Below are 21,194 nucleotides of genomic sequence, written 5' to 3'. Positions count from 1 at the left end.
CCCAACTAAACCAAAGTTTAAACTCAGTTTAAACCCAGCCTCAAATGAAACCACAGCTTAAACCCAGCCCAAATTTAAACCACAGTTTAAACCCAGCCCCAAACTAAACCAAAGTTTAAACCCAGCCCCAAATTAAACCAAAGTTGAAACCACAGACTAAACCCAGCCCCCAAATAAACCAAACTTTAAACCCAGCTCCTCCACTGCCTTTAATTCTTTATTATTTTTAAAAAGCCCCCAAAGCGCCGCTTTCCCCTCAAAATCAAGCCTTGGATCCCCACTTTCCATGGAATTCCGGAGCTCTTGGAAGGGTTTTTTTGGGATCACCTCCTCCCGAACCGAAACCTGCTAAACCGAGCTTATCAAAGCGGCTTTAATTCTTGATCTCTTGGCACCGCCGCGGCTTCTCCAGCTTTGTTTCATCCGCCCTGGAATTCCAGGCGAGGCTGGAAAATCCCTCCCTGCAGGAGCAGGATCGGGAAGTCCCGCCTAGAAAAGCCGCGGTGGGAGCAAGGATGGGGTTTAGACTGGGTTTAATTTTCGCCGGGAGTGAAATTTCCTATAAAGAACTGAAATTCCTTAGGGAAAAGCGGGGTTTTGTGGGAAAATCCGCTCCGGAATTTGGAACTTGATCCCGGTTCTACCTGGGGAGAACATTCCCAGATTTCCTCAGGACTGAATCAAACTGATCCCAAAACCAAGCAGGAAATCCCAAAATGTGCCGGATTCTGGAGCGACCCACCTGGAATGAGGCAGCGCAGGAAAATTCCCGGCTGGGAAAATCTCCGGGAGGCGCAGAAATCCGGGAATTCTCGGTGTTCCCGAGGCTGGAACTTTTCCCTCCCATATTTCCCTCCCACATTTGGAGGCAGAGCCCCAAATCCCAAACACCCACGGGAGCCGGGATTACAAAACCCCAAATCTTGGCTCCCCAAAGTTCCTGCTCCTCCTATTCCCCCTCGCCCCCCCCTTTTTTTTTTTTTTTATTTAAATAATCCCGGATTTTGTCAGGCCGGATTTTGTCATCCCGGATTTTGTCAAGCCGGATTTCGGGGAAGTTGAACTTTCGGGAAGTTGAAATTTCGAGAAGTGAAAGGAAAAAAGGTCAGGAGGAGTTTTGGGCAAGTTTCGCTTTTCAACCTCGCTCCGTTCCCACAACGCTCCTCCCAAAAAAACTTTGGGATTTTTTCCTCCTCCTTCCAGGCTCCCTCCCATTTGCCGGGAATTCCAGGAATTCCTTGGAAAAGGAGATTTCTCCTGCCATTCACAGGCGGCGCTTCCCTTCCGTATTAAAACCCCAAAAACAACCCCAAACTTCCCGAATCCCTCGGTCAGGAGCTCCCAGAGTTCTCTGTTGCACCTCAAACTTTAACTCTTTCCCTTCCTCCTAAAAAAAATCCAAAAATCCAACCCTAAAATTCCCAAATCCATCCCTCAGGAGGTCCCAGGTATCTCAGCCACCTTTAACCATTTCCCTTCCTCCTAAAAACCCCAAACTTCCCGAATCCCTCGGTCAGGAGATCCCAGAGTTCTCTGTGCAGCTCAGCCACCTTTAACTCTTTCCCTTCCTCCTAAAAATCCCAAATCCAACCTTAATATTCCCAAATCCATCGGTCAGGAGACCCCAGACACCTCAGCCACTTTTAACTCTTTCTCCTCCTCCTAAAAACCCTAAACCCGACCCCAAAATTCCCAAATCCTTTTCTCAGCGGGTCCCGGAATTCTTTGCTGCACCAGAAATTATCTTCCGCACTCCTAAAAATCCTAAATCCAGCCCCAACATTCCCAAATCCATCGGTCAGGAGATCCCAGACACCTCAGCCACCTTTAACCATTTCCCCTCCTCCTTAAAACCCTAAATCCCGCCCCGAAATTCCTAAAACATTTTCAGGAGATCCCAGACACTTCAGCCCCAGGGACCATTTCCTCGCCTCCTAAAAAACCCTAAAATCAGCCCCAAACTCAAATCCTTCTCTCAGGAGCTCCCAGAGTTCTCTGCTGCACCTCAACCTTTAACTCTTTCCCCTCCTCCGAAAAATCCTAAATCCAACCCCAAAATTCCCAAATCCTCTCAGGAGATCAGCCACTTTAGCCACTTTTAACCATTTCCTCTCCTCTTGAAAACCCCAAAAACAACCCCAAACCCACAAATCCCTCGGCCAGGCTGTCCCAGAGTTCTCCGCTGCACCTCAACCTTTAACTCTTTCCCCTCCTCCTAAATCCAACCCCAAAATTCCCAAATCCATCCCTCGGTAGATCCCGAAGTTCTCTGCTGCAGAAACTTTTAACCATTTCCCCATCTCCTTAAAACCCTAAACCCGACCCGAAAATTCCTAAAACCTTTTCAGGAGATCCCAAACACTTCAGCCCCAGGAACTCTCTCCATTCCTCCTAAAAAAACCCCAAAACAACCCAAACCTCCCAAATCCTTTTCTCATGGGCTCCCAGTGTTCTCTGCTGCACCTTAACCTTTAACTCTTTCCCTTTCTCCTAAAAACCCCTAAATCCAACCCCAAAGTTCCTAAAACCTTTTAAGGAGACCCCAGAGACCTCAGCCACCTTTAACTTTTTCTCTTCCTCCTAAAAAATCCTAAATCCAACCCTAAAATACCCAGATCCATTCCTCAGGAGATTCCCAGGCATCTCAGCCCCAGGAACTCTTTCCGCTCCTCCTAAAAACCCTAAATCCAACCCCAAACCCACAAATCTATCCCTCAGGACATCCCAGAGTTCTCTGCTCCAGCTCAGCCACCTTTAACTCTTTCCCCTCCTCTAAATCCAGCCCTAAAAATCCCAAATCCAATCCCTCAGGAGGTTCCGGAGTTCTCTGTGCAGCTCAGCCACCTTTAACCATTTCCCCTCTTCCTAAAAATCCTAAATCTGACTCCAAAATTCCTAAAACTTTTTAAGGAGACTCCAGACACCTCATCCACATTTAACTCTTTCCCTTTTCCTAAAAATCCTAAATCCGACTCCAAAGTTCCCAAATCCGTCCCTCAGGAGATCCCAAACTTCTCTGCGCACCTCAGCCACCTTTAACCACTTCCTTTCCTCCTAAAAAAATCCTAAATCTGATCCTTAAATTCCTAAAACATTTTCAGGAGTTCACAGACACCTCAGCCCCAGGAACTCTTTCTGCTCTTCCTAAAAAAACCCTAAATCCAACCCCAAACTCCCAAATCCTTCTCTTAGGAGCTCCCAGAGTTCTCTGCTGCACCTCAACCACTTTTAACTGTTTCTCCTCCCCCTAAAAAATCCTAAATCCAACCCCAAAATTCCCAAATTTTTGCCTTGCAAGACCAGAACCCTGCGATTTTCATGTTCCTGGGAAATGGGGCATGGATGTGGAGCTGTGATCCCAAAACCCAATCCCGCTTTTTTCACCACAACAATGCAAACCTTTCCCTAAAGGATGAGGGAGGGGTTGGAAAAAAAATCCCGAGAAAAAATGGGATCAGCAGTGGGAATTTGCTTTGAAGAGCTGTTGGAAACCAGGATGGAATTCCAGGGTTAATTCCAGAAAATTCCCTTTTAGGAAAATCCCATTGGGATGAGCAGGAGGATTTAGGGAAGAATGGGATGGGATGGGATGGGATGGGATGGGATGGGATGGGATGGGATGGGATGGGATGGGATGGGATGGGATGGGAGAGGCCAGAATTCCATGGGAATTCCCGGGGCAGTTCCCCCACCCGGCTGCTGCTGGAATTTCTCCAGGAGTTCCAGAACCAGTCCAGCTCGACCACAGGCCCCAGGAATATTTTATTCCCAGGGAATTCTCAGCTCTTGGATCAGGATCAAGGATTTGTCCCTTCCTTTGGAGAGTTCCAGGCCCCGTTCCAGCATTTTCAAGGGCGTTGTCCAAACATTCCTTGAGATCCATCACCACCAGAGTGATTTTTCCTGTGGCCTCAGGAGTTGGTGGCCTTGGAATGACCTTTCCAACCAAATTCAACCTTCCCATCCCTATCCAACCTTCCCATCCCTATCCAACCTTCCCATCCCTATCCAACCTTTCCATCCACATCCAACCTTCCCATCCACTTCCAGCCTTTGGATATGGAGGACACAGGAGAGACGAAGTCTCGGAATTGGCTGCTCTGAAGAACCTTCAGAGGTCCCTTCCATCCCAAACATTCCAGGACTTTCTTCCTGTGGCCACACGAATTGGTGGCCTTGGAGCGACCTTTCCAAACTTTCCACCCATATCCAACCCTTCCAAACCTTCCCATCCATCTCTCACTTTTCCCATCTACCTCCAACCTTTCCAAACCCTTCCCAACCTTTCCCATCCACATCCAACCCTTCCCAACCTTTCTATCCCTATCCAACCTTTCCCATCCATCTCCAACCTTTGGATATGGAGGAGACAGGAGAGCCGAGGTCTCAGAATTGGTTGCTCTGGAGAACCTTCAGAGGTGCCTTCCATGCCAAACATTCCAGGACTTTTTTCCTGTGGCCACACGAGTTGGTGGCCTTGAAGTGACCTTTCCATCCATATCCAACCTTTCCACCCATATCCAAACTTTCCCATCCATCTCTCACTTTTCCCATCTACCTCCAACCTTTCCCATCCACATCCAACCCTTCAGAACCTTTCCCAGTCCTTCCCAACCTTTGGATATGGAGGAGACAGGAGAGACAAAGTCTCGGAATTGGTTGCTCTGGAGAACCTGCAGAGGTGCCTTCCATGCCAAAAATTCCAGGACTTTTTTCCTGTGGCCACACAAGTTGGTGGCCTTGGAGTGACCTTTCCATCCCTATCCAACCTTTCCACCCATATCCAACCCTTCCAAACATTCTCATCCATCTCTCACTTTTCCCATCTACCTCCAACCTTTCCAAACCCTTCCCAACCTTTCCCATCCATCTCCAACCTTCCCATCCATCTCCAACCTTCCCATCCCTATCCAGCCTTTCCCAGCTCCATGGGGACAACCTGGCCCTGTCCCACTAGGCTGGAAGCCACCTCCAAAGGTGAGTGACATCCATAATGATCCACAAAAACCAGGATTCAGGATCATCCAGCTCCTGCCCAGGACATCCCGAAATGTTTCTGGAATCATCATCTGAACATTCCTTGGGCTCCGTCAGACCCAGAGCCAGGCAGGAGAGACAAAGTCTCGGAATTGGTTGCTCTGGAGAACCCGCAGAGGTCCCTTCCATCCCAAACATTCCAGGACTTTTTTTCCTTTTTACCACACGAGTTGGTCTTGGAGTGACCTTCCCATTCCTATCCAACCTAGGATCATCCAGCTCCTGCTCCTGCCCAGGACATCCCGAAGTGTTTCTGGAATCATCATCCAAACATTCCTTGGGCTCCAGAGACACCAGGTCCCCTCAACCCAGGGAATCCCCCCTTTGTATCCCATTCCTGACATTCCATGGGGACCGGCAGGGATTCGGGAATATTTATCCCACCACTGTGTCCCATTCCTGATGTTCCATCAGGAATTGCAGGGACTCAGGAATATTTATCCCACTGTTCTATCCCATTCCCAACTTTCCATCCATCTTAAGGATTTCAGGAATATTTATCCCACCATTATATCCCATTCCCCATTTTCCATCCAACTCAGGGATTTTGGGAATATTTATCCCACCATTCCATCCCATTCCTAACATTCCATCAGGACCAGTAGGAATTTGGGAATATTTATCCCACCATCATATCCCATTCCTGATGTTTCATATAAATTTGGGATTTTGGGTATATTAATCTCCCTGTTCCATCCCATTGCCAACATTCCATTAAAACTGCAGGAATTTGGAAATATTTATCCCATTCCCAACATTCCTTCCAATTTAGAGATTTCAGGACTATTTTTCCCACAGTTACATCCCATTCCCAACATTCCATTGGAACCTGCAGGGATTTAGGAATATTTATCCCATTCCCAACTTTCCATCCAGCTCAGGGATTTGGGAATATTTATAGGAATTGAGGCACATTCCCAAGGAACAGCATTTTCCCAAATTCCCAGCTTCCCATCCTCCCTTGCACCTCTGGATCCTTTCCCAACGCTCCAGAATATCGGCACAGACATTCCCAAATCCCAAAATTCCCAAGCTGGAACCCCTGATCCCCACAAAATCCCACAGGAACAATTCCAGAGGCATCTCCATGAACCAAAAATTCCCTTTTACCTCGGGATCAGCCGCGATCTGGATCCATGGGAACGGGAAGGGGGAAATTCCCGGCTCCAGCTCCTTTCCAGCCCAATTCCAAAGGGAAAGAAGCGAAATTCTTGGAATTCTTTTCTCCCAAGGTGCACCACAACATTCCCGGTCTCCATGGAAACCTCGGGAGCTGGAAAATTCCATCGGCTGCAATCCGAGCCGGGAAGGGCTCGGGGAGGATTTAAAGGGAAACGGCACCGAATTCCCGGATATTTCCCGAATTCCCGAATTCGAGATCCAAATTTTTTTTTATTTTTCCCGCCAGGAATTCCCGGCCCCACCCAATCCGCAGGGAGAATTCCAAATGTTGAAGGTGGTAGGGGAGAATTTTCCAAGGATTTGGCTGCAGCCAAAGGGATTTGAGAAGGATTTTTCCTTTTCCTGGATTTTCCCGAATTTAATAAATTTAATACAATTAAATAAAAAAAAATAAAATAAAATAAATAAAAATAATTAAAATTCTAAAATTAAATAAAATATTTTTAAATAAAATAAAATAAATAAAAATAATTAAAATTCTAAAATTAAATAAAATATTTTTAAATAAAATAAAATAAATAAAAATAATTAAAATTCTAAAATTAAATAAAATATTTTTAAATAAAATAAAATAAATAACACTTTAAAATAAAATTAAAGTAAAAGTTTTAAATAAAAATAAAATGAAATCCAATTAAAGTAATAAAATTAATTTTTGTTTTGCCTCGTTGTTAAAATAAAAAATAGAATCAAATAAATTAAAATAGAATTGAAAGTAAAATACAATTTTAAAGTTCAAATAAAAATAAATAAAAGTAAAAATAACTACATAGAAAGAAAATCAACAATGAGATAAAATTGAAATAAAATAAAATTAGGTAAAATTAAGCAAAAAATAAAACAAGAACGAAATGAACAAAAAATAAAATTTAACTAATTTAATGTAAATAATTAAAAATAAAAAATAGAATAATAAAGTTTAAGATAGAATAAATTAAAATAAAAATAGAGAAAAAAATTAAAATTTAAATAAAAATAAATAAAAATTAATAAATTAAAATAAAAGAATATACAAAGTAAATTCGACATAAAATTCAAAAATCCAAGAAAAAAAATTAAAGATTTTAACAAATAAAATAAATTTAAATAAAAATAAATAAAAATTAATAAATTAAAATAAAAGAATATACAAAGTAAATTCGACATAAAATTCAAAAATCCAAGAAAAAAAATTAAAGATTTTAACAAATAAAATAAATTTAAATAAAAATACATGAACATTGAAAATAAAACCTCTAGGAATAAAGGAAGGAACTGGAATTCCCATCCCAGAATTCCTAGAGTTGATATTCCAGCACCTGGAATGAATTCCCAGAAAATCCTTTTATCCACATCCTGGAGTTTCCATTCCCAAACCTCTGGGAATAAAAGGATGGAGCTGGAATTCCCATCCCAGAATTCCCATTGATATTCCCAGCACCTGGAATGAATTCCCAGAAAATTCTCTTCTCGAGATCCCAGATTTCCACAGCATTTTCCAAAATTCCTAAAACCCAAAGAAAGGAGCTGGAATTCCTAACTCATGGATGAGGCACTGGGAATGACCCGGAATTCCCATCCCAGAATTCCCGGAGCTGATATCCCAAACACCTGGAATGCATTCCCAGAAAATTCTCTTATCCAGATCTCAGATTTCCACAGCGTTTTCTAATATTGCTTCCCAAACCTCTGGGAATAAAAGGACGGAAGTTGGAATTCCCAACTCAGGGACAGGGAATTCCCATCCCAGAATTCCCAGTTGATATTCCAAGCCCACGGGATGCATTCCCAAAAGATTCCTGGAACCTCATGCCGGGATTTCCATAACCTCTTCCAAAAGGATAAAATTCCATCCCCAAAGCCCTGGGAATAAAAGGGAGGAGCTGGAATTCCCAACTCATGGACAGGAATGACCTGGAATTCCTATCCTGGAATTCCCAGATTTGATATTCCAGCACCTGGAGTGCATTCCCAGAAAATTCTCTTATCCAGATCCCAGATTTCCATGGTGTTTTCTAATATTCCCTTCCCCAGCCTGTGGGAATAAAAGGATGGAAGTTGGAATTCCCAACTGATGGATGGGAATGACCCAGAATTCTCATCCCAGAATTCCCAGTTTATATTCCACACCCATGCATTCTGGGATGCATTCCCAGAAAACTCCCTGAACCTCATGCCGGGATTTCCATAACCTCTTCCAAAAGGATAAAATTCCATCCCCAAAGCCCTGGGAATAAAAAGGAGGAGCTGGAATTCCTATCCCAGAATTCCCAGATTTGATATTCCAGCACCTGAATCGATTCCCAGGAAATCCTCTTATTCAGATCCCAGAATTTCCATTCTCAAAGTTCTGGGAATAAAAGGAAGGAGCTGGAATTCCCAACTGATGGATGAAGCACCGGGAATGACACAGAATTCCTATCCCAGAATTCCCAGTTTATCCTCAGAGCTCATGGGATGCATTCCAAGAAAATTCTCTCATCCAGATCCCAGATTTCCCCAAAACTCCATTCCCATTCCCCTTTATTCTGGGAATAAAAGGATGGAACTGGAATTCCCAACTCACGGGCAAGCACGGGGAATGACTTGGAATTGCCATCCCAGAATTCCCAGAGTTTATACTCCTGGCACATGGGATGCATTCCCAAAAAATCCTCTGAACCAGATCCTGGAGTTTCCATTCCCAAAGTTCTGTGAATAAAAGGAAGGAGCTGGAATTTTCATCCCAAAATTCCCAGATATGATATTCCAGCACCTGGAATGGATTCCCAGAAAATCCTCTTATCCACATCCCAGGATTTCCATTCCCAAATTTCTGGGAATAAAAGGATGGAGCTGAAATTCCCAGCCCAGAATTCCCAGTTGATATTCCGAGCCCATGGGATGCATTCCCAGAGAATTCCCTGAACCAGATCCCAGATTTCCATCCCCAAAGCTCTGGGAGTCAAAGGATGGAGCTCAGCTCATGGCTGAGGCAACAGGAATGACCTGGAATTCCCATCCAGAATTCCCAGATTTAATACTCCAGCACCTGGAATGAATTCCCAGAGAATTCTCTTATCCAGATCCCAAATTTCCACAGCATTTTGAAATAATTCCATTCCCAAAGTTCTGGGAATAAAAGGAAGGAGCTGGAATTCCCAACTCATGGATGAGGCACTGGAAATGACTGGGAATTCCCATCCCAGAATTCCCAGATTTCATATTCCAGCACTCCGAATGAATTCCCAGAAAATCCTTTTATGCACATCCCAAATTTCCATGGTGTTTTCCAAAAGCAAAAATTCTGGAATTCCGCTTTGTTGTGGATTTGGGAATTCAAGCTCCCCACAGATTAGCTGGGCCCAGAATTCCCAAACCTCTGGAATCCAGGATTTCCCCACATTTGATCCCTTTCGCTTCCAGAGGGAATTTTTTAACCAAACCCAAAAATCCCAGAAATTCCTTGAGATCTCCGGGAGTTTTATCCCAATTTTTTGGAAACCAGGAAATTTGGGAAATGGGGGAAAATAAAGGAGGAGGGGGCGGGAGAGGAACAAGGAAAAGCTTGGATACAGGAGCCTCATTCCCCAAAAAAAATTTAAAAAAAATCGCTGGAAAAGCAGCTCAGGGAAGAATTCCTTAAGATCTTGGAGCCCCAGCCTGGAATTCCGGAAGAAATTTGGGAAGCGGGAATTCCCTGTCTCGCTGCTGCCACCGCGTGGCTCTTCCCGCATCCCGAATTCCCGAGGATTTCCCCCAAATCCAAAGATTCCGAATTGCTGGAATATTCCCGGGCTGATCCAGGATTCAACCTTGGAGCTGCTGGAATTTTCCTTCCCCATGGGAATGGTTTGATCCCGGAATTCTGTAAGATTCCTTAAAAATGTTGGGACGCTCCTGGATCCCTTTTTTGTTGCCTGAAATCCCAGGACAGAATCCTAAAATCCTGGAAATTCTGAAATCAGGGAAGGTTTTGTGGGATTTTGGGATGGAATTCCCAGAAAAGCTGGGGTGTGCCGGGAATATCCCGTGGGATCCCACAGGAGCTGTTGCTGCCCGCGGAATGGGATGAGCTTTAAACCCCCAAAAATTCAAGAATTCCACAAAATGCAGGTGCGGAAACACATCCCTGAAATCCCAGAATTCCAAACATCCAGCTTGGCTTGAATCCCAGGGTTTGGGGCTTCTGTTCTTTAAGAAAAAAGAAAAAAAAAAAAAGAAAAGAAAAAAGAAGAAAAAAGAAAAAAGAATAAAAAGGAAAAAAAGGGAAAAAAAAGAAAAAATAAATGAAAAAATAAAGGGAAAAAAAAAGAATTTCACTCCCTAAAGCAACAGGGTTTGGGGGGAAAAAAACCTGGAATAAAAAACTGTGGGAAAAAAAAGGGGAAAAAAGAAACGGGGGCGGGGGGAGGGGGAACTTGAAAAAACCCGGGGGAAAAACTGGACAAAAATTGGGGAAAAAAAAAAGAAAGAAAAAAAAAACAAAATTGGAAAAAAATAACTGGAAAAAAAAAACGGGAGGGGGGAACAACGTGGGGAAAAAAAAAAAAAAAACCTGGAAGAAAACAAATAGGGAAAAAAATGGGAAAAAGAAAACGGAGCGGCGTGGGGGGGACGACTGGGGACCAAAAAAAACGGAAAAAAAACATGGAAAAATCCTAAGGAAAAAAAATATAAAAGAACCAAGAAACAAGTCTGGAAAGAAAAAAGCCTGGAAGAAAACAAATAGGGAAAAAAATGGGAAAAAGAAAACGGAGCGGCGTGGGGGGGACGACTGGGGACAAAAAAACCGGAAAAAAAACATGGAAAAATCCTGAGGAAAAAAAAATATAAAAAATAACCAAGAAACAAGTCTGGAAAGAAAAAACCCTGGAAAAAAGCTGAAACAAAAAACGTGGGGGAGAAAAAAATGGGGGAAAAAAAACCTGAAAAAAAAAACCTCCCTGGAAATAAAAAACCTGGAAAAACTTGGGGGAAAAAATAAAATTAAAAAAATAAAATAATGGAAAAAAAAAAAACAAAACACCTGGGGGAAAAAAACTGAGGAAAAAAACTGCCTGGAAAAAAATACTGGAAAAAGAAAAACTGGGAGAAATAAAAACTTAGGGGGGAAAAAAAATGGAAAAAACCTGGAAAAACACAGAAAAAACCCCAGAACATGGCCTGGAGCAGCAGGAATTCCTCCCCCTGGAGCAGCAGGAATTCCTCCCCCTGGAGCAGCAGGAAGCGCTCCCGGTGCTCCCGATCCCCCCTCCCGGGGCTCCGTCATCGACACCGCCTCATTAATTTAATTAATTAATTAACGGCTTCCAGCGCTGCTCCGCTCGGACAACGCCGCTGGAAAAGCCAGGCCGGGACTTTTCCCGAGATTCCCAAAAAATTCCAGGCTCGGCAGGAGGGGGGAAATCCCGGGAGGAGAAGGGAAGGGAAGATGGCGTGGGATCCAAGCTGGGATTTTCTGGGATTTTCCTGCCTCGTCCTGCTCCGATCCCGACTTTCCCTGGCGCAGCTGATCGAGGTGAGGAAAAACATCCCGCTGGGAGAAAAAAAATAAAAAAAAATAAAAGTGGGAATGAGGGCCGGGAATGGGGGATTTCCCTGGAAAACAACCAGCCGGGAATTTAAGGTGGATCCCAGGAGGTTTTTTGGGCATTTTTGGTGCTTCCTGATAAACTGGATTGGGAATTTCGGGTTGGAATCGTGGGGTTTTCACGGTTTTCCAATTATTCGAGGAGTGGGGCAAAACTTATCCCAAAAATCCTATTCCTGATGGATATTCCCATAAATGATTTGGAAAATTTTGGAAATATTTGGGATGAGTTTTCCTTCTCCCGCCTTTCCTCACTCCCGGTAATCCTGGATTTCATGGAATTGTGGGATTTCATGGAATTCCTGCCCCTCCGCAGGAGCTTTTCCCTGAGGATGACTCTGCATTCCCAAATTTATGGAAAATCCAGGAATAAGCCGGGAGGGAAGAGCGGCTCCCATGCCCTGGCTGCAATTCCAGAGAGAAATTCCTGCCTGGAACACAAATCCCAGCTCCCAAAAACTTTCATTTTTCCCCCTCTGGATCCTTTTCCCTGCTCCACCTGTGAATTCCTGAAGCAGAATTTGGCTGCAGTTTCTGGGATTTGAAAAATCCAGGAATTTCCTGGGATTTCAGACTTCTTATCCTTTCCCTTTTCCATATTTTTTTCCAGGATTTCTGGTCTCTTATCTCTGCCCTTATCCAGATTTTTTTTTTCCCCAAAGATTTCCTGGCTCTCATCCCTTTCCCAGATTTTTTCCAGGATTTCCAACTTCTCATCCCCATCCTTTTCCATATTTTTTCCAAGAATTTCCAGCCTCTTCTCCCTCCTTTCCTATTTTTTCCAGGATTTCCCTTTCCTGATTTTCCCAAGATTTCCAGCCTCTCATCCCTCCCTTTCCTATATTTCTTCCAGGATTTCTGGCCTCTCCTCCCCGCTCTTTTCCTGATTTTTTTCCAGGATTTCCCTTTCCCATTTTTCCCAGGATTTCAAACCTCTCATCCCTGCCCTTATCCTGATTTTTTTTCCAGGATTTCCCTTTCAATATTTTTTCCACCAGGATTTCTGGCCTCTCCTCCCTCCTTTCCCATTTTTTCCCCAGGATTTCAAACCTCTCATCCTTTGCCTTTCAATATTTTTCCCAGGATTTCCAGCCTTTCATCCTTCCCCTTTTCCTGATTTTTCCCAGGATTTCCAGCCTTTCATCCTTCCCCTTTTCCTGATTTTTTCCAGGATTTCCAGGCTCTCATTCTCAACCAAATCCCTGCTTTTCCCAGGATTTCCAGCCTTTCATCCTTCCCCTTTTCCTGACTTTTTCCAGGATTTCCAGGCTCTCATTCCCAACCAAATCCCTGCTTTTCCCCCATCCCATCCTACCTGAGCATTCCATAAATCCAGGAATCCTCTCTCTCCAAGGCCAGGCTGCTGCTCCAGGAAGAATTCCAGGTTTTCTGAGCTGTCCAACCATTCCCAAGGGAAGAAATGAGGCAGAACTTCCCCTGACAGTGCAGAATTCCCAAATTATCCTTCCCTGAATCCCAAGGACAACCCAGCCAGACGGAAAATTTCCCATTTTATTCCAGACAATTCCCAGAAAACAAAAATAAAACATCCAAGCCTCAAAAATCGGGATAAACAGCAAGAATTCCTGGATCTGCTTTGTTTATTCCAGGGTTTTTTCCTGGAAAAGCAAAAGCTCTGCGAGGAGTTTATTCCTGGAAATAATTGGATAATGGAGTTATCCTGAATAATTCGATTCCGGCTCAGCCAGGCTGGAGCAAACAGCCGGAGAGGAAGATAATTCCGGCAGCTGAAAATATTCCCCAAAAAACCTCAAATATAAGGAAATATAAAGGAAAAAAAAAAAGGCAAGGAAATATTTGGGGAAGAGGCAAAAATCCCTTTAAATCTTGGATTTGATTGAGGAAAACTTTGCTAGTTCCCGGGCCTTCGGAAAAATTCCCAGGGCTGGAAGTTCTGACGAAATTTGGGAAGAGAATCAGAAGATCCTGGGATGGGTTAGAAATCCCAAAATCCCAGGATGAGCCCCTAAATCCCTGCTTGATCCCAGAAATATTTCCCTGCTCCTGATCCCAGAGATCAGCAATCAATGGGATATTGAGGGATTTCTCTGGGAATTGGATCCCGGATCTGAGCCAATCCCGGGAGGATAAATTGGGAAAAATCCTTTATTCCCAGCTCGGGATAAAATTCCTTGAGGGATTTCTCAGGAATTCCACTTCCCAAAAAATGAGGAATTTTTTTGAGCACTGGGTGTATTGCAGCTGTTTTCCAGCTGCTGCTCCAAAGTGTTCCATAAAAATCCCATGGAATATTTAGTAGGATTTCCATCCTTTTGGTTTAGGCTGAGTTTATCGTTCCATAAAAAAAATTCCACAACTTTTTATCCCAGAATTTCTTTGCGGTTCCATTCTGCTTCCTCCTGGATCCTCAGTTTTCCCACATCCTGAGGATTAAAAATTCACATTGGAAAAGTGAATTTTTCCAGGAGTTTTTCCAGGAATTTTCTCATTCAGGCCCTCTTTGACAGAGATCCCAATCCTTAAAATCCATTGGAAAAGCAGAGAAAGGAATTCCGGAGCGAGCCAAGGCATGGCTGAAAAAAGGAAATTCTTCCTGTTATCATTCCTTAAAAACCCCTCCAACATTCCCAAATTCTTGAGGTCTCCCCAACCTCTCCACCATTTCCCATGCTCTCATCACCTCCTGGAGTATTTTTGGGAATTTTGGTGCCCTGATCCATCTTTTCCTGCTGGTTTTCCCTCCCTTTTTCCCAGGCCACCACGGCGCCTCCCAAGAAGAAGCCGGATCCGGTGACGTCGGAGACCGTGGTGATCTGGGGGCTGCGCCTCTGGCAGGTGGTCGGGATCTTCGCCCTCTTCGTCCTCTCCATCAGTGAGTCCCGGAATTCCCTGGAATTTTCCTCTGGAAAACTCCCCAGGGCACTCTCTGGAATCCTGGGAATGCACAAGGAGGGGTTCTCTGGTGGGAATCGCCAGGGATTCATCTCGGGAGCACCTGGAGAAGTTCCAGGGATGGGAATCGGCTCCAGCACCACGTTCCCACCCAGATCCGGGATGGAGCCGTGGGCCTGGGAATCGTGAAATGCTTCATTTTGGGAATCATGGAATGATTTGGATTAAGAATCATGGAATGTGTTGGGTCGGGAATCATGGAATGATTCGGTTTGGGAATTATGGAATGATTTGGGTTGAGAATCATGGAATGCTTTGGATTAGGAAACATGGAATGCTTTGGGTTAGGGAATTATGGAATGATTTGGGTTGGGAATTGTGGAATTCTTTGGATTGGGAACCATGGAATGCTTTAGGTTAGGAGTCATGGAATGTGTTGGGAATTGTGGAATGCTTCAGTTTGGGAACCATGGAATGATTCGAGATGGAAATCCTGGAATTCTTTGGGTTGAGAATCCTGGAATGTGTTGGGTTTGCCATTCGTGGAATTATTCAGGTTGAGAATCATGGAATGATTTGGGTTAGGAAACATGGAATGATTTGGATTGGGAATTGTGGAATGCTTCAGTTTGGGAACCATGGAATGATTCGAGATGGAAGTCCTGAAATTATTCAGGTTGGGAATAATGGAATTCTTTGGACTGGGAATCGTGGATTCCCTTCAGGTGTCCAGGAATTCAGGATTTCCTCTGGGCTGGAATTCCCAGCTGGGGGTAGAAATTCCTGAGGATTTCTTTCAGGTGCCTGGGAATTTGGGAATTCAAGGAGAATTCCTGTGGGACAGAATTAAGAATTCCTGAGGGAATCCAAACAGGAGATTCCCACCTGGAATCTCTTTCCAAGATAATTCCATCCCTGGGAGTGACCCCAGAGTTTCCTGGATTCCCTTCAGGTGTCCTGGAATTTTGGAATTCCTCTGGAATTCTGGAGGAATTTCCCAGCTGGAATCCCAACTGGGAATGGCGCAAGCTTCATCCCCATCCCTGCCTGGGATTTGGGATTTGGGATGAAGGAAATTTATGGAAAAAAATCCATGAAAACAGGGAATTGGGAATGGAGTGAAACGTAAAAACAGGGAATTAAAAATAGCAATAAACCTGAAAAGAGGAAATTAAAAATAGCAATAAATATAGAAACATATAAAATTAAAAAATAAAAATAAACAGAAAAATAGAAAATGAAAGAATAACATTAATCTTAAAATATAATTAAATATAAATTATTATATTGTATTTATTATAATAAATCAATATAATTAAATATAAAATATAAAATTTAAAAATATACATTAAAAATGGAATACACAAATAGAAAAATAAAAAGATTAAACTAAACATTAAAATGTAAAATTAAAAAATATAAATAAATACAAAAGTAGAAAATTGAAATATAAAATTGAACATTAAAATATAAAATCAAAATGTAAAAATGTAAAACCACACCTAAAGCTAGACCTAAATATAAATCTAAATAAAGTAGAAATGCATAAATTATGCTTTAAAGATAATTGGATTATAAATATTATTTTGATTAATATTGTAACGAGTATTAGTTTATTAATTACATATTAATTTAAAATAACTTGTATTATTATAAAATAATAGGATTAATTAAAATTATATTAATGGAATAATGTATTTCTATGTTATTAATAATAATATATTTATATAGTTTATTATTATTTAAGCTTTTATTATTATTTTAAAATGTCACAATATTTTAAAAATAAACTTAAGTCAAATCAATCCATAAATACAATCCAAAAAAATAGAAATACATCAATTATGCTTTAAAGGTAATTGGATAGTAAATATAATTTTAACTAATAATATCATGAGTATTACTTTATTAATTACACATTGGTTTTTAAATAACAATTTCTATTATTATAAAGTACTATAATCAAGAATTACAATTGTATTTATGGAATAATACATTTCTATGTTATAAATAATAATATGCCTAGATAATTATATAATTAATCGTAATTATAGTTATAATTAATAGTTAATATAATAGTTACATAAATAAATAATATTTAATTTGTATTTCTGTTATGAAAAATAATCTACTTCTATAACAATATAATTAATTGGAAATATAGTCTTAATGGTTAGTTGTAATAATATAATATCAAATGACTACTTAATAAATTAATATTAATGTTAATATAACATTATTAATGAAATATTAATAAAATTAAACTCAATCAATCCAATCAGTCCAGAAATCTGCTCCAGGTGTGGATTCCACCTCCCAGCACATCCCACAAGGTGGCACCATCCCATAAGAAACGGGGGAAATTTCAAATTCCAGGTTTCTCATTCCCAGGAACTCTCCCGGATTCCCGTGTTTCCTGCTCCCATTCCCAGTAACCAACCCACATCCTCATTTCCCGTTCCCAGGAACTGCCCCAGAATTCCATATTTCCCTCTCCTCTTCCAAATAACTCCCCCAGAATTCCATATTTCCCTCTCCTATTCCAAATAACTCCCCCAGAATTCCATATTTCCCTCTCCTATTCCAAATAACTCCCCCAGAATTCCATGTTTTCCATTCCAAGGAACTCACACAGAATTCTGTATTTCCCATTCCCATTCCCAGTTAAATCCTCGTTTCTCCCTGTCCATTCCCAAAAATTCACCCAGAATTCCATGTTTCTCATTCCAAATAACTCACCCAGAATTCCATGTTTCTCACTCCCATTCCCAGTAACTCACACAGAATTCCACATGTCCCATTCCCAGTCCCTCACCCAGAATTCTGTCTTTTCCACTGCCATTCCCAGTTATCCCCAGAATTCCTTGTTTCCCACTCCCATTCCCAGTAACCAATGCAAATCCTTGATCCCCTCTCCCATTCCTAGAATCTCACCCAGAATTCCTCATTTCCCTCTCCCATTCCCAGTAACGCACCCAGAATTCCGTATTTTCCACTCCCATTCCCAGATAAATCCTCATTTCTCCTTCTCCATTCCCAGAAACTCACCCAGAATTCCTTTTTTCCCATTGCCATTCCCAGTTATCCTCAGAATTCCTTGTTTCTCACTCTCATTCCCAGCAACCAACACAAATCCTTGATCCCCTCTCCCATTCCCAGTAACTCAACCAGATTCCCATGTTTCCTGCTCCCATTCCAAATAACCAACCCAAATCCTCATTTCCCATTCCCAGAAACTCAACTGGAATTCCTCTTTTCCCATTGCCATTCTCAGTTATCCCCAGAATTCCTCATTTCCCTCTCCATTCCCAGGAACTCTCTCAGATTCCCGTGTTTCACACTCCCATTCCCAGGAACTCCCAGAATTCCTCACTTCCCTCTCTCAGTAACTCGACCAGAATTCCATGTTTTTCATTCCAAGGAACTCACACAGAATTCCTCTTTTCCCATTCCCAATAACTCACACAGAATTCCACATGTCCCATTCCCAGTCCCTCACCCAGAATTCCATGTTTCCCCTTCCCATTCCCAGTTAAATCCTCATTTCTCCTTCTCCATTCCCAGAAACTCACCCAGAATTCCTTTTTTCCCATTGCCATTCCCAGTTATCCCCTGAATTCCTTGTTTTCCACTCCCATTCCTAGCAACCAACACAAATCCTTGATCACTTCATCCATTCCCAGTCCCTCACCCAGAATTCCACGTTTCCCGATCCCAGTCCCTCACCCAGAATTCCACGTTTCCCACTCCCAGTCCCTCACCCAGAATTCCACGTTTCCCATTCCCAGTCCCTCACCCAGAATTCCACGTTTCCCGATCCCAATCCCTCACCCAGAATTCCCTGTTTCTCATTCCCAGTCCCTCACCCAGAATTCCACGTTTCCCAGTCCCTCACCCAGAATTCCATGTTTCCCATTCCCAGTTATCACGCTGTGCTGCATCTTCAAGTGCCGGATCCCGCGCACGCGGAAGGAGATCGAGGCGCGCTACGCCCAGCGCCAGGCGGCCAAAAACTACGCGGACAAACTGGACACGGTGCCGCCCCTGGGCGAGCTCACCGAAATTCCCGGAGGTAATTCCCACTTTTTTTGGGGGATTCTGGGAGCGCAAAGCCCCTCAATGAGCTCAGCAACATTCCCAGACGTAATTCCCACTTTTTTTGGGATTGTGGCAGTGCAAATTCCCTCAGTAAGCTCAGCGATATTCCTAGATGTAATTCCCACTTTTGGGGGGGATTCTGGGAATGCAAAGTTCCTCAGTGAGCTCAGAGACATTCCCAGATGTAATTCTCACCTTTTTTGGGATTCTGGAAGCACAAAGTCCCTCAATGAGCTCAGCAACATTCCCGGAGCTAATTCCCACTTTTTTTGGGATTGGGGCAATGTGAATTCCCTCAATGAGCTCAGAGACATTCCCAGATGTAATTCCCACTTTTTTTGGGCTTCTGGGAATGCAAAGTTCCTCCATGAGCTCAGCAAAATTCCTGGAGCTAATTCCCACTTTTTTGAGGATTGGGGCGGTGCAAATTCCCGCAATGATCTCAGAGACATTCCCAGATGTAATTCCCACTTTTTTTTGTGAGAAATGCAAAGTTCCTCAATGGGCTCACCAAAATTCCCGGAGGTAATTCCCACTTATTTTTGGGATTCTGTGAGTGCAAAGTCCCTGAATGAGCTCAGCAACATTCCCGGTGCTAACTCCCACTTTTTTTGGGATTCTGGGAATGCAAAGCCCATCAATGAGCTGACCAACATTCCCAGAGGTAATCCCCACTTTTTTTGGGATTGTGGCAGTGCAAATTCCCTCAGTGAGCTCACTGACGTCCCCAAAAGTAATTCCCACTATTTTTTTTGGGATTTGCAAAGTTCTTCTCATGGTGCCACCATCAAGGTCAACCCTCCCAGTGTGGACTCAGGATATTGGGATAAAATCCTTTGGATAAGAGGCAATTTTTCCGTCAGTTTGACTAGGAATCATTCCTTCATTCCAAAGTTAGTTTTGGAAAAGTCCGTCAAATCCATCAAATCCTATTTTGAACCAAATCCCACTAAAAAAATCCTGTGAATTCCCACATCTCCTGGTTTTTGGAACCTATCCAGGGATGGTGATTCCAACACTTCCCAATTCTTAATGTCTCTTCCAATCAGGATTTTTTTTCCCTAATATTCAATCCAAACTTTTCCTGGGACACCTGGAAGCCATATTCCATTTTCCCACCAATTTCCATCCCTAACCCTCCTTAGTTAGGAGAATTCCATTATGAAAATTCCCAGTGGGAATTAATTTAATTTCAGGGCCTGCCCTTGGGCTAGGGAATACCAGGAGTGAAACTGGAGTGGTTGGAATTCCGCATTCCCAGTTTTTCCTGCTGGAATATTTCTTCTCTGCTGCTCTCACTCTCCTTTCCTGATTCCATAGGCTCTCCCGAAAATCTCCTCACTCTCTCTGGCCATGGCCAGTCCAGACCTCTCCACTCCCTGCCTGTGCTGAAGGAAGAGGATGAGATGGTTCTCCAAGGAATTTAGGGAATTTTGATTCCTGGCCGCCTGTGGCTTCTCTTTTCCAAGGGGATCCATCAATCCTAGGATTTGCTGCTTCTCCATTCCTGGATTTTTCCTGTTTCCTCAACACCTTTTGATGGCTTTTTTTCTCCTTCTTTCCTATGTGTCTCCAGGAGGTGTAATTCCATAAAAACGGCATTTCCAAAATTTGGGATGTGCTGCTTCAATCCATGGGAAAAGAGGCAGATCCAAACTGTAGGAATTTAGGAATTCCTTGGAGAAATTCAATCCTACACCAGCAAAATGCAAAATTATGAGCTGAACAATGGGAATTTGCACAAATCCCAGGATTTCAGGGGTGCCTGAAACTGGGAATTCCCAGCCCTCCCTGTGGAGCTGAACCCAATTCCATTAATAAATCCTTGTCCTTCCACTGAATCCTTGTCCTTCCAGTTAATCCTTATGGGATGAGATGGTTCTCCAAGGAATTTAGGGAATTTTGATTCCTGGCCGCCTGTGGCTTCTCTTTTCCAAGGGGATCCCTCAATCCTTGGATTTTCTGCTTCTCAATTCCAAATAAGCCTCACTGGGAGCAATCAGCTGGATGGGAAAATCCCCAGTAGGAATATTTTCCCTTTATCCCAGATTTCCAGCAGGGAGCTGGAATATTGACGATTCCTGTTGAATCCACATAAATTCCTTTTCCTTTTGGTTTTTTTTTTCTATCCTTGGAAACAGCTCAGGTTGCAGAAGAAAAAAAAGAGGAAGAAGTTCCCACTGTGTCCGGAAAAGTGGACAAGGCTCAGGGAAAGAAGGATGGATCCAAAGGCTCCAAGAAAAAGGATGGGGAGAAGGAGCAGAAAGAAGAATCCAAGAAGGAAGGGAAGGATGGAGCCAAAAAAAAAGATGGAGAAAAGGGGGAAAAAGGGGAAAAAGGAGGAAAAGAGGAAAAAGGAGGGAAAGGAGAAAAGGGGGAAAAGGAAAAGGGGGAAAAGGGAAAGGACACAAACGACAAGAAACAAGGGAAAAAGGGGGAAAAAGAAGGCGAA

At 42.8% G+C, this 21,194-nt stretch overlaps 2 protein-coding genes across 5 annotated transcripts in view; one reads left to right on the top strand and one right to left on the bottom strand.

The window, feature by feature from the left end:
• ALS2CL (ALS2 C-terminal like) overlaps window positions 1-6,279 on the bottom strand; it is a 36,286-nt gene extending 30,007 nt beyond the window's left edge. For 2 of the 4 annotated variants that reach the window (XM_039726530.1, XM_039726531.1), the window contains exon 1: window positions 743-935. In XM_039726530.1, coding sequence (XP_039582464.1) covers window positions 743-862 — 120 coding nt within the window. In that variant the 5' untranslated portion in view covers window positions 863-935. Of the gene's footprint in view, window positions 1-281; window positions 306-742; window positions 936-6,147 lie in introns of those variants that run through there. The other 2 variants (XM_039726532.1, XM_039726533.1) reach the window with 2 other exon arrangements.
• A 5,236-nt stretch (window positions 6,280-11,515) lies between these two features.
• TMIE (transmembrane inner ear) lies at window positions 11,516-20,254 on the top strand. Its single transcript, XM_039726564.1, has 4 exons — window positions 11,516-11,698; window positions 14,507-14,624; window positions 18,567-18,716; window positions 20,063-20,254. The coding sequence occupies exons 1-4, from the start codon at window positions 11,612-11,614 to the stop codon at window positions 20,167-20,169; spliced, it is 462 nt and encodes a 153-aa protein (XP_039582498.1). The 5' UTR covers window positions 11,516-11,611; the 3' UTR covers window positions 20,170-20,254.
• The last annotated feature ends 940 nt before the right edge of the window (window positions 20,255-21,194 follow it).

The sequence above is a fragment of the Passer montanus genome, unplaced genomic scaffold (assembly GCF_014805655.1).
Source record: "Passer montanus isolate IOZ18808 unplaced genomic scaffold, ASM1480565v1 scaffold59, whole genome shotgun sequence".
Lineage (NCBI taxonomy): Eukaryota > Metazoa > Chordata > Aves > Passeriformes > Passeridae > Passer > Passer montanus.
This window is presented reverse-complemented; position numbering and strand designations above follow the sequence as displayed.